The sequence below is a fragment of the Sarcophilus harrisii genome, chromosome 2 (assembly GCF_902635505.1).
Source record: "Sarcophilus harrisii chromosome 2, mSarHar1.11, whole genome shotgun sequence".
In the NCBI taxonomy this organism is placed as follows: domain Eukaryota; kingdom Metazoa; phylum Chordata; class Mammalia; order Dasyuromorphia; family Dasyuridae; genus Sarcophilus; species Sarcophilus harrisii.
The window spans coordinates 651,858,234-651,871,999 of NC_045427.1; the positions used below are offsets into that span (position 1 = coordinate 651,858,234).

The 13,766-nt window shown below is 39.3% G+C and overlaps 1 protein-coding gene across 1 annotated transcript in view; it reads right to left on the reverse strand.

The window, feature by feature from the left end:
• Positions 1-2,180: 2,180 nt before the first annotated feature.
• The window catches only part of LOC100925663 (lipase member K-like), a 43,703-nt gene continuing 32,117 nt past the window's right edge, over positions 2,181-13,766 (reverse strand). The window contains exons 7-10 of the mRNA XM_031949389.1: positions 9,518-9,664; positions 7,610-7,681; positions 4,160-4,231; positions 2,181-2,420 (exon numbers count right to left, since the gene is read on the reverse strand). Of these exons, the coding sequence (XP_031805249.1) occupies positions 2,181-2,420; positions 4,160-4,231; positions 7,610-7,681; positions 9,518-9,664 (531 nt within the window). The remainder of the gene's footprint in view (positions 2,421-4,159; positions 4,232-7,609; positions 7,682-9,517; positions 9,665-13,766) is intronic.

The following is a 13,766-nucleotide window of genomic DNA, read 5'->3' on the forward strand; positions in this document are numbered from 1 at the left end:
TTTATATTGAATTTTCCATTAAGTTCTGGTCTTTTTGTTACAAATACCCAAATGTCTTTCAGTTCATCAAATATCCATTTTTTTCCTTCAGTAATTATACTCACTTTTGCTGGGTAAGTTATTTTTGAATGCAGCCTCAGCTCTTTTGCTTTTTGAAATATAATGTCCCAAGACACAGTCATTTTTTCTTATGTACTATTTCATTATTTATCAAATTCATTTTTACCATGAGTAAATGAAAATAAACAATAAAAGAGTACATTCGAAGGCAATGCTTACTTTGTACAGTGTCTGGCACATATGTGCTCAATTAAAACTTCTCTTATTAAATAATTCAACACAAGGGGAAGGACAACTAAAAATTCTGAGTCCTAATCATTACCATCACATAATTGAATTTAATATATATTTAGGAGGCTTCAGTAGTATGGGACTTGGCAACTGTGAGTGAATTTCACTTGAAATGAAATTCACAAATAAACTTACAATGAAAGGTAAGAAAAGAATTGAATATGAGTTGGACTGGGAAACTTGATGACTGTGAAGATGGCAGAGGAAATTCATCAACAGAAATAAGGGAGTTGTAAGGAGGCTAAAGACTGAGGGAGATGAGAGCCCACATCAGACTGTGGTGGCCCTAGCATCTTTTAGTGTAGAAGTTGAGAGGTCTTGTGAAATCCTGAATGTATTTAGATAATATTTAAGTTGTTTTTCTTCATTCTTCTTCTTCTTTATTCTTCTTCTTCTCCTTTTCCTTCTCCTCCTCCTCTTCCTCCTTCTTTTCCTCTTTCTCCTTTGTTTTATTTTGCTTTTAGCAGCTTATTATTATAATTAGGTTTTAATTACAAATTGTGGCTAATGTTGTCACAGGTCCTCCTTACTGTTATTTTCTGAATTCTGTCCAACCTCAGGGACTCTTCTCCTCCCCTAAGCCAGAGTTATGGCCCCTAGTCATGCTCTCTCCAAAATGTTCTTGCTCCCTGCAGCAACACAGTCACAGGGCATGTGCTTGCTCCCCCTTGCCCATAGTCACGTGCCAGAATCACTCCTGATTATCACTGCTGGGTCTAGCTTCCAGAAACAGTGGGGGTCCTTCAATCTTCTTCCATTTATCTGTCTGCTCTTCCTTAGATGAAAGTTTGTGAGGTAAAAGTTCCTGAGATAAAAGTTCTGGAGGCTGTGAGGTATCTACATATAAGTCCTCTAGTGACTATAGGAGCCTACTAAGCACCATCTCCTAATAATCATATAGTATTAATTTAATGCCCTTGGTCAAAGTCCTTGGTTCCCCAAACTCATTCATCCGAAGGAAAACATCTCAAATGCTCCAGTGTTTTTGCTTTCTAATGTCTAATTAATCTTAAGTCTCTTCTGTCTTTCTTCTTAGAAGACAAATTTGGGGAGAGTTTGAGATCCCCTGAACCTAACAGATAAATATTTTTCAGAGTGAACCTTCCAACCTTTGGATCACAAAATTTTATCCAGGACTTTATAGCTTTAAAGCTTTGGCTTGGCAAAAGTTTGTCTTTTTTCTGAAATTCTATAAACCCTGGGAAAGAGAGTTCAGTTAGCTGAGGAAAATCCTTTTTGCATATTCCTCTAAATGGGTGTTTGTGATATATATACATATACACATGTGTGTTTATATGAAGGCACATAGGTACCTTGAGACAAACACATGGAGAATCCTAAGATTTTCTTCCACACTAATTAGCAATGCTTTTCAATAACACCTTAAAAGCAATCACTGTCATTTCCCTGGGCCCTCCCAAATAGAGGAACTGGAGAGCAAGTGTTCCCACACACCCCAAATCATCTGTGAATCCCCCTCCTCTTCCAATTCAGTTGTGATTCAACTGAGGGAAAGGGAGAGAAACAGGGGCAGGAAGAAGAGAGAGAAAGGAAGGGAAAAGAGAAGGAAGGAGAGGAGAGAAGAGGAGAAGAGAGGAGAGGACAAGAAAGGAGAGGAGAGGACAGAAAAGGAGAGGAGAGAAGAAGAGAAGATAAAGAGGAGAGAGAAGGAAAGGGGAGAAGAGGAGAGGAGAGGAGGGGAGGGGAAAGGAGAGGAAGGGAAAGGAGAGGAGGGGAAAAGAGGAAAGGAAAGGAGAAGAAAAGATAAAGAGGAGAGGAGAGGAAAAGATAAAGAAGAAAGGAGAGGAGAATAGAAGACTACAAAATATTTAAGTTTGTATATTTTTCTTTATTGCATTAATCAGTTCATGGAAAACTTGTTGAGGTGCATCCATTCCCATACAAAAGTCCATGTGATTATAATTGGGAATCCTCTTGTGGAAAATGAGATTAGAGATATTGGTGAGCAAACTGTCCACATCTAAGGGGTCAGCCACCAAATCTTCTCCCCCGCTCCACAACATAGTTGGTACCGTCATCAGTGTCACATTGTACAAAGGAGGAATGACCTGAATGCAATTAAAAGAGGCAAATTTAAGCTCAGCAAACCACAAGCTAGGAAAGCTCAGCAAACCACAAGCTAGGAAAACCCTTTCTGAGAAAAAAAACCATCAATTTTAATGTTGCAAGGGTTATATCGTCTTTGTGAGAAAGACTATGGCTTTGGGGGAAATGAGTGCAGATGCAGCATGTTACCAGCACAAATGGCACTTACAGAAAATGTGAGAACCATCATTCCAGCAAGAGCTGAAGAGCAGAAGTTGCCCCCTGGGTATCACCACTGGGGCACCAGAAATTGACTTTAACACAAATTGGGTAAATTGCTGATAACCAGTTGTTGAAATGGAGACCAGTTTACCACAGGGATACTCAACGGTGGCCGGACCTTGGTGTCAGAAAGTAGCACTTCTGATGCGCTAGTGTGTGTCCCTCAGGCAGTGCATGAACTGCCCTATTTCATGACTATATCCTAATTTGAGGCAGGGAAACAACTTTCCTTTCATAGATTTTTCTGCCCCCATAATTGCTTTTCCAGCTAGAGGTAAGAATCATCGAGAAGGAAGGGCTCCTCATGAACTTTCTAATGCAAATGACACAGGACCATGAACCACTTTTGCCATATTCTCAATATGTAATCATCAAGCATCTGCTTGAAGCCCTTCAGTGACAGGTAGCCCATCACTTCCTGAGGCAGGCCATCCTCCTTGTTACTGGGAAGATTTCCCTCACAGGAAGCAAACATTCCCTCCTGCCCACTACCTCCCCTCTCTCCATCACCAGCTTTTCCACCTTCTCTTCTTTGTTTTGCTTTCTGGTGCCAAGTTGAAAAGCTAATCTCTCTTTCATGTAACAGCTTTAGAAATGTACGACACTATCATGTCTCCACATGTCCATCTCTCATTTCCCCTGTTCCTTTAGCCAATTTCACCTGTGACAAAGTCTCAAGGTGTCCTAATGGCCCACCTGAACCTTAACGTCTGCATTTCATAGTCCTCCCCCCTTGGTGTTAGGCCCAGAATTGAATGTGATCCTTGCAGGGCAAGCCCTTTTGAAACTGGTGCTTACCAACTTGGATCCACGACATGATTTAAGGTTGACCAACATGTTTTTTTTCCCATAACAATCCTGAGAGTTAAGGAGTTCCAGAATTACTATATCCCTTTTACTGATGAAAAAACTGAGCCTCACAGCTGGAGTCATTTTTCTACATGGTTTATTAGGGAGTTCAGGAGCTGGCACTTGATCTCTGATCTTTTGATTTCAAGAGCAACTACTTCCACTTTCTGCCTATCTTTTGACTATTCTTTTTATTTAAATCTCAGAAAATCTCAGGAAGCTTGATGGGTTTTTAAGACAGATTTAAGCTGTCCAGCTACTATGACTGGCTCAATCCATTGTGTCATACAATGTTTCATCCATGACTTTCATGGATGAAAAGAAATAGTTTTAAAATCTTAAGATGTAAGTTTATTCTTGGCTGTATTAATTTTTAGCTGTGTGACCATGGACAAATTATCTTCACCCTCTGGACGTTTTCTGGGAAGGGAAAAAATTAGACTAGATGATACCCAGGGTACCTTTTATTTCTAAATCCTATGATTACATAGGCAACTCAAGTAAACAACAAGTGGCTTTTTTCTATTCAATGGTTTTGGTCTGAAATGAATCAGTCAGGGTACCAAAAAACGAAAACAAAACATGCTGTTTGGTTGTAGATAGTCTCACAAATCTAACCATGTTTGGTTACCTGATTATAATGCTCTATATTCAGATATGGATCTTGCCAGTCATATGCTTGCAATTGGCCAGAAATGATAAGCTGAAATAAAGAGAAAAAGACTTCTCTGATTCACACGCACAGAAAAGAAGCAGCGTTGCACAATGGGTGGATAGTTGGTCTTCAAGCCTCTCCTCCCCCCAAAAAAGTGAGTTAAAGTCCTGTCTCTGGCACACACTTATTCTATAACTCCCAATAGCTCTTAAGATTAGACATAAACTACTCAGAAGGTGCCTACCTACATTGGGAGAAGGACTTTCTTCAGTGAGTTCTTTTTGGTCAGTGAAATCACCAGCCTAGACCTCATCCCCTAACATTTTGGAGGCATGGAAATTCCAGCTCCACAAATCATAAAGAAACACAAATCATAAAGCATAGAAATCAAGAGGGATGAGAAATAAGAGATACATAAACACAAGAGATACACAAACATAAAATAAAGATCAGGAGTAAAATTTACTGTGTAAAAAAAAACCAAAAAAACAGGAATAGGAACCATGATCTCAGACAAAATTAAAGTTAAAATAGATTTAGTCAAAAGAGAAAAATAGGGAAACTACACTATACCAGCCAGATTCATCAATATTATGTTAGACTATTTAAAATAACTAGACACTATAAGACTGAAAATTGTTGGTGGAGTTAGAAAAATATGGAAAGATTAAGACTTATTGAGGAAGTGGCAATCCACTTTCAGAGAAACAGAGGCCAAATAAGAATTCTGTAGTCTCTATATAAATGTATGTGTGTGGATATGTGTATGCTTACAATCATCTATGTAAATGCATGTGTTTGCATGTATATATGTGTGTATGTATATGTATGTATATTTATATATTTATTTCTATTATATTATATATTTATATTATAAAGATATATTTATATCTGTGGTTAATTGTAGCCTTCTTGGGAGAAGTAGAAGAGGAGAAGGGAAAAAAGAATAAATTAAAAAGTGCACAGCAGAAACAAAAGAAAATCTGCAAGGAAGGGATGAAAAGATGGACAGCTGTGAACACAAGTATTTATTATATACGCTTTCTTGAAATGCAAATTTGTTACTTTATATTTTGAATCCTCTTTTATGTTCTGCATATATGGCAATTTTTTTTCTTTCTTTGTTTTCTTTTTTTCTTTTTTTCCTTTTCCCAGTTTGAATTTGTTTTTAAAAAATTAAAAAATTCAAAACAAAGGATCCAACCTCAGATAATTGGGAAAAAAATATGGGAGGCTCTTTAGTCATGAAGCCTGTGTCATAGCTGAGAGACCACTAGGCCAAGGAGAATGAATGTAGGTTACATTTTTCATTATACCACTGTTCCCACCAGAATCATAGCCTCTAGTGTATGTACAGACATAAATATATACAGCTGTATTTGTGGGTGTGCATGTATGTGGACTCAATCTCCTAATGTCAAGGAGAAAACCGCCCTCCCACCATTGACCATTGTCTCACTCCCATCTACTTCAATTCTACCCATTCATTAGCTTACTCCAATATTCCACAGCCCTTCCATTTTTACTATCTGGAATGTCTATTTCCATAACAAACAAATTTTCCATCAATTTAGATAGAAGGTTTTTTCCTCTCATACTCACTGTCTTCTGTCACTCTCAGACACTAGCATACTGTGGATGGCATTGCAATTCTGGCTATCTTCAGCCCTAGTGCATCTTCTCTCATGTTCCAGGACATACTAATTCCAAAATCAGAGAGTCAGATGTTCTACTTTTAGAATCTGCTGAAGTCACTTTCCTCCCTTGAAGTTCCACTATCCAAACTTAGATTCTAATGGTCATTATCTGCTTTTTTCAGATTGGTACTTGTATCACTGCTTTCTCTCTTCCCAAATTCATGTCTTTGTATCAAAGGCGTTCAATGTACTATCTCTCCTAAATATTCTCTTCTCATTAGTTTTTGTCCCCGATACTGCTTTCTGCCAAATTCTCCTCAGTTTCCTTCACTGGATCTCATCCATCTCATGCCCACTAATCACTAACCGTGGGCATTTCTCAACACCATGTCCTGGATTTTGCCCCTCATTTTCATTTTTTTCTCATTTAATTGTAGTCTAAATTATCTCATCTGGTGATCTCATCAGCTTTTCTTTTTTGGTTCAATTATCATCTCCATATAAATGGTCCTTAGCTCTTAATATCCAGCTATAGTCTCATTGTTGATCTACCATTATGCAACTCCAACTGCTTCTTGAGTATCTAGAACCTGTTGTTCTGGAGGCATCTCAAATTCAATGCATCTAAAATAGCTCATTAACTTTGTCCCCCATTTTGGTGTCTTAATAAACGAGTTTCACCTGGTTAGTTGCTCTTTCGGGAATGTTCTCCACCCTTCTTCTCCCACTGCCTTGAAGGAGCCCAGCTCCAGGGCCACCTCCAACTATGAGCCCTTCTCTCATCCTCCATTCTTCAGGCTAGTTTCCTCTCCAAATTGCTCTGTATTTATATATATATTTTTTTCTGATACAATGTACTTTGTCATATATTTGCTGATACAATGTACTTTGACATATATACTTGCTGATCCAGTGTAGACATTGTATCTCTTAGTAGAAGGCAAGCTCCCTGAGGGCAGGCCCTATTGAGTTTCTGCTTTTGTATGCCTAATGCCGCCAATGTGCCTGGTGATGACTGGTAAATACTTTGTATCTCTAACACTTTGTACACTACTTAGGACCCTTAAGAAATGTCTGTAGTTAAACCTTCTCACTTAAAAAAGAAAGTTGTGAGGGTTTTTACATGCTACATTTGCTGATACAATCTCCAACATTCAATCTCATTTGCAAAAAGAAAAACAGACCAGCAGAATCAATTGGTCAAATGTTCCCCTGTCTGACATTTTATGCAATATTCTGCTTCCATGGGCTCCCACCTCCTTACTGAGAAGAGGGAAGTGTTATCATATTTTCTCTGTAGCTTCTACCTCCTCCTCTTTATATAGAGAAATTGAAACCTGGAGAGAGGGGGAGATCACACTAAAATTGGCTAATATTAATATAGTATTATTCCTTTCTTTTTGAGGCTCTTGTATGTTATGGGTAACATAATTATTATAACTCCCATTTTATGGCTGAAGAAACAAACTCAGAGTCCAAAGGTCTCCTAATGACAAATTATTAAGAAACCCCGGAGTTAGTTGCATTATCCTGATTATCCCCATTTTGTGGATGAATAAACTGAGTTTAAATGATTGTACAACATAACACATTATTAATAAGAAGAGGAGTCAAAATCTGAACACAGAGCTCCCTAAAATTTCATTTGAGATCAGGGCTTTTTCAGGTGTCATGGGGCTGGGACTCTACCTACAGAAATGTCAGCCCTTCCTCATTAAGGCTCTTTGAGGATGCGAGGGTAGGAGGAGGGGCCTGAAGGTCTCTGGAATAAGCACTTTGGTATCAGTACCTGTGACCAATGGATCAAATTCTGCACGGATGTTCCTGCAGGATAATTGGCCATATAGATATCCAAGCGACTCTGGAAAAGAAAAATGTATCTTTACCTCATTTGATTACACTTTGCCAACATACTTGACTTATTGAAAGAAGCAGTTCTAATGTAAAGGTTTAATCATAGAACCAGGAGGAGCCATCTTGCCCAAGGTCTTCATTTTACAGAGAAGTATACTGAGGCACAGAGTTGGGAAATGATTTGTCCAAGACCCCACAAATAATAAGTGACCAAGATGTGATTCACGGGCTCCTGATTATTTAGAGGAGCCTTTAGAGATCATCAAATTCAAGGCTTCTTCAAACCTTTCTTGTTTCATGGATTCCTTGAGCAGTCTAGTGAATTCTATTGGCTTCTCTGAGCAAAGTTTTAAAATATATGAAATAAAACATGTGCAATTAAAAAGGAAACCAATCATATAGCAAAATACAATTTTCAAAATATATATTTTTTAAACTTGTAGATCTCTGGTCAAACACTTCTAAACCAATCCAATGCTTTCACTTACAGATGAGGAAACTAAGGCTCCCTGGGACTTGCCCCAAATCTCAGAGCAGGGATTCGTAAAATTCTAAATGTAGAGTTTGGAGGTGGAAAAGTGTTGGCAGCAGGAGGCCAGCAGGGGGTACCACGAAACTAAACTTTGACATCCTTCACAGGTTCTGATCCTGAGTCTTGCTCTCCAGCTCTTCAATCAAGTTCAGCTGCTGTTCCTTGGAGAAGGCTTGTTATGCCCATTTATATGCAGGTGCCTGTGAGCTCGCCCACACCTGGCTATTTCTCTGTCAGTGAGGGATCTCCCCTTATTCCACAGGAATGAAAGGGAAAGGTGAAGTTTCTGACAACTCCACTGAGGAGGGTGGGGAATATGGGATGGAGCTTTCCTAATTTAGCAGCAGATTGGTCTCTTCCTCAGACTCTTTCTCCTTTATTTATCCAACTTTAGGGTAGTAAAACTTCCCTGAAATCTGTCTCTAAGGATTGATTCTATTTTCCTAGGGACCTTGGGGTAACAAGAGTACATCAGAAGGACTGATCACCTGAAAGTTCTTCTGGAAACTGCACAATCAAGCTAGAGCTGAAATGAGACAAACATCCCTGAAAAAACAGCTGTTCCCAGGTGAGATGGACTGGCTCCATTCGGAATGGGTTTCCCCTTGCTGGATGTCCCCAGGCAGAGGATAGAAGGGCATTTGTTGGGTATATAGTTGAGGGGATACTTGTTCAGGTGTGGACTGACCCCAAACATTTTGAGGTCTCTTCCAAACTGGAGTCTGTGATTCCATGATCATAAGTGGGGGAGATGCAGAGGACCAAGTTTGGGGAGATTCAGAGGACCAACTTTGGGGAGAAAGAATGTCAGCCAAGGACTATCCCTGGTCAGTAGGTAGGGTCTCATCACCAAAAGTTTGTCCACAAAATTATGAAGTTCTTCACCACCTGAATGACTTTGAGCAAGTAAAATCTCTACAGTTTCCTCAACTAAAGACACCTCTCTGATTCCTTCGATCTCTAAGTTTATGAGCCTACATGTGATGTTAGACAAGACAAGCCTCAATTTACTTATCTGTAAGTTGAAGAGACTGAACTAGGTGACCTCCAAGGTCCCTTCAAACTTTGAATCTCTGAACTCATGAGCTTGTACTCTATGAAGGCTGTCTAATAAGTTGAGAGCTGTCCCCACATCTATGAAAACTGTTTTGTTGTTGCTTATTATTATTATTATTATTATTATTATTACTGGATATATCATAATAAAGAGAAGAACATTATCCCTGAATACCATTTCCATATCATTCTTGTATAGTTAAGGAGAAGAACTTGTTTCTCAACCCTCCCCCAGGGGAAGGCGCCTCCACGTACCTCATTTAAGTTCTTCTGGTTACTTCCATATGTAGATAAGAAGATGCTTTTACACAGCCAGTAAAAAATCTGGAGGTTGCATATTTTGTTTGTAAGGAATTGATTGAACTTGTTTTGTGAAAAAATATCTTTTTTGTGAAACAGAACCTGCCAAAGGAATGATAAATGATAAAATGTCAATTCATATGAAAAACATTGATGCACTTACTGTGTGCCTGGCACTGTGCCCAGCATTGAAGATCACAGGATTACAGATTCAGAACGAAAAGCAATCTTAGTAGCTATTGAGTACAACCCCTTTAATTTACAGATAAAGAAATTAAGGCTCAAAGAGATTTAGTGACTTGCTCAACATGTCACAGTCTTCAGCGTGGTCTACACCATCAAGGAATGTACCTTCTAGTGGAGGTGGGATGGAATAACATATACCCACAGAAGTAAATGCAAAATATAGGAAGAATGCTTTGGAGGTGGGGAAAATGCTAACAACTGGGAGATCAATGAAGCTGATTCTTGAGGGAAAGAAGCCTTGAAAGACAGGGGCAGAATCTCTCTGAAGAGCCAATTGTTAAATTTTGAGTCTGAGCATTTGGAAATTTTGGAGCACCTTGGAAATCAGCAAACACTACAAACTGGGGTCCAATTTATCGTTTTGTTGATTGTGACACGAGAGAAAATAGTAACAATTTGGATTAAGCTTAAAAGTGTGTCATGGGTACATCATTTCCCCCAGGAGGTTGCTAAATTTGGGTGGAGAGTGTTCCAAGTAGGGGGACAACTTGGGCAAAGTCACATAGGTAGATATAAGAGGAACATCAAAGTGTCAGAAACTTGTCAGAAAAATATAGTATAGAAGATAGGGTAATGGTGGGAAGAGGGAGAAAATAAGCATTAATATATTAAATGCTGTTGTAAATGTTCTAGGCACTCTGCTAAGTGCTTTACAAATATTATTTTTGCTGATCTTTACAATTCTGTGAGGTACGGACTATTATTGTTGCTATTCACAATTACAACCGAAGCAGACAAAGCTTGAGTGACTTCCCGAAGGTCACGGAACTAGTAACAGCGGTAACAAAGATCGTAAAAGGCTTTAAATACCAAAGAGAAGTTTCTATTTGGTTGTAGAAGCAACAGAGAGTCGGTGAAATTTCTGGAGCAGATATGGAGCAGGTTCATCCTTACTTTGTCAGTATACTTTCCGGGCAGGTCTATGTATCTGACAAAGTTGACACACATATTGCCGGAGCTAGTTCAGTGATCAGGAGGCACCAATGGGAGAACAGAGGTGTTAGGCTGCCTACCACATTCAAGGTATAGCCAGCTGTTGTGTTGACTTCATTATTATACGCTTATGAAACCTAAATAACCTTCTGAAACCAGCACCATATCAAGATACTGAGTATCTATCTTCCTTTTGAATTGTCTGAAGAAGATTCTGAAGATTTCCTGGCAAGACACGGTGCTGGATTCTGAGATCTTTTCTTAAACTGAACTATTAAGCAATTAAACCGTATTGCAGAGAGTGTAACTCTGAGGGGATGACCGTGTTGTTCAAACGTCAAAGATTGACCTACAAGATTACAGAGAATTCACATGAAGTAGGTACTCACACAGAGGTCAGAATTAGTGATACGGGAACACTCTCAAGGTCTCTCTGAAGAACTTTGGAGTCAATTGTGAGACTTGGGAGACAATGACATAGGACCGTCCCGCATGGTGAGCCCTCATCAGAGAAGGTGCTGTGCTCTATGAGTGAAGGAGAATCAGTAGCTCAAAAAAAATATGACATGAGTAAATTTAGAGATCTCTCCACTCCAAATGTTCCTGTGGACTTTGTGTCCAACCTGTGCTAGAGCCTTCCAAGCTTGGACTGGTATGAACAGCCACAGTGAGACACACTATAACCTGACCTTGATATAGTGATGTATTTTGATCCTCTTTGAGCATGAAGGACAACAACCATAATCATAACATATCATAAAACGATATTTCTCTAGGCAAAATACTTCCCCCAAACTTCATACAGGTTTATTTTTTTGGGGAGGGGGTTGGATTGGTCTAACCATCGATGTGAGTTTTAACTATGGGGCCCTCCTGACTCTTGTGCCCCAGGTTCTCCAAAATCCACAATGAACATAATGGATAAGGGTCTGATGTTACTCATGAATGAAATGCTGGGTAAGAGAAAAGGGGATTTGAGTTGGACCCTGAGATCCAGCTGAGGTTGTAACCCCAATACAGAGTGAATCTTGTGTTCTCTGTGTGTACTTGGAATCATTCACTAGCTGCCTGAGACAAGTGGTGTAGCTCGGTCCAGGAACTGATAGTTTCCTTCATCGTTTGGGTGATACACCCAGATTCCATTCATATAGTGGTCAGTGGAGCACCTTGTTTATGGCTAGAGAGAGAGAGATGCAAGTTTGCCATACTAGGACATAGGTAATAAAGATTAGATCAAGAGCCCTGGATGACGCAACAGAAATATTTTGCTCTTGCTAGCATTGCTATACAGACCAGGGAGGTATCAAAGGCCAAAGCTTTGAGTAGGTCAGGATCTAGGGAGCTATGGTCAACAAGGTTAGGATAAATGGGTCAGGAGCTAGGGAGACAGATAAGAAAGACTCAGTACATTGGGTTCAGTCATGGAATCCCAGCCCTCAGAGCAGGGAGGGATCTCAGGGGTGTCTAGTCCAACCAGTACCTCACCAAGAATCTCCTTTGTAGCATCTGCCCATGAAGTGGGCATCTGGGCTTTGCTGGAAGGCCTCCAGGGAACATAGACTTTATCACTTCCTGAAGCAGCCCATTCCATTAGAAATATGGTTCTATTATTAAGGATCTCGAATTTATTTCTTTGCAACCCTTCTTTCTAGTCCTGTCCTCAGGATCAAGGGGAACTCATAGAATTCTCCTTCCACAAGACAGTGCCTTGGTTCTCTTCAATATTTTATATCTTCCCAATGTCTTTTCTTCTTCTTCAAGCTCAATATAGCCAGGTCTTTCTGTTGATTTTTTTTTTTTTTTTTAGCAAAGTCTGCAAGACTGTCACTGTCCTAGTTGTCCAAAAGTCAGAACCAAGATGGCTGCTGGAAGTGGAGGATCTGGACAAGGAATGTGGTAAAATGCAACTCAAACAAGTCAGGAACCAAGAATGCTTCCAGGTTCATGCTGGAAAGATAACACAAGGGAAAGCATTCCAGATGGGAGCCAAAAGATATGGGCTGAATGAGCATTCATTAAGCTCATATTACGTCGGAACAATATATCATTCTCAGCTCTTTTAAGTACCAAATGGGTACCATCTTGAACAAGTCATTTCTTTCTCTGGGCCTCTGTTTCTTCGCTTGTAACATAATAGAATTGATCTAGGTGGTCCCTAAGTTCTGCTTTGACTCTGATTCCAGTGGACAGACTCAGAGAAGGCACAGTTTGACAGAGAATCTCATCATTTCTGAGGAAAGACAAGCACTTTGAGGTAAGATCTGTTTCTCTTTTGCCTTTGTAGTGACTATTACAGATGGATGAATTATCCTGCTGGTAAATCACATGGAGTAATGATTCTTTGTCTTGTTTTCAATAAACCAATAAGTGTTCTGATCCAAATGAGGAAGTGCAGTATTGTGCCAAATCTCTGAAATCTGCCCACTCTTATTTGGCTCCACTGTTTCCAAATGTCTTTTGTCTCAACTTTCTCTCCACATTAACAACAAACTATTTGGAGAAGTTAATCTGTTGACATTAAGTCTTCTGATAGTCTTCTTGCCTTGCAGACACTACTTTTATTGGATGGGAATATTTAGCTTGGAAAGAATGCTTTGATTGGTCTATTACTCATTCCACACATTATTTCAACAGTCACATCTTGTCAATGTCTTCTTACAATCACATAGTCTATTAAATGGCAATGATAGCTTCAAGGGTATTGCATTTAAATAAATGGAAGACAGCGGTGATGACGAGGTCAGGAGATGCACAATCTTTAGTAGTAAAATGACAGTTGCTGTTGCTGTTTCCAACTCCATTCCTCTCAAGAGTTTCCTGTCATGTCTGACAGTCTGGTCCTATTCTGGCATTAAAGTCACCCAGAATGATAGTTTTTTTCTCCAGAAGAATGGAAGCTCCTTGAGGGTGGATTCTATTTCCCGTTTGTCTTTGTATTCTCTAAAGCTTATTTTAGTGCCTAAATAACAGAGAGCCTTAACAGAATACTTAATAAATGATTGATTAAATAAGTGATCAGTCCATT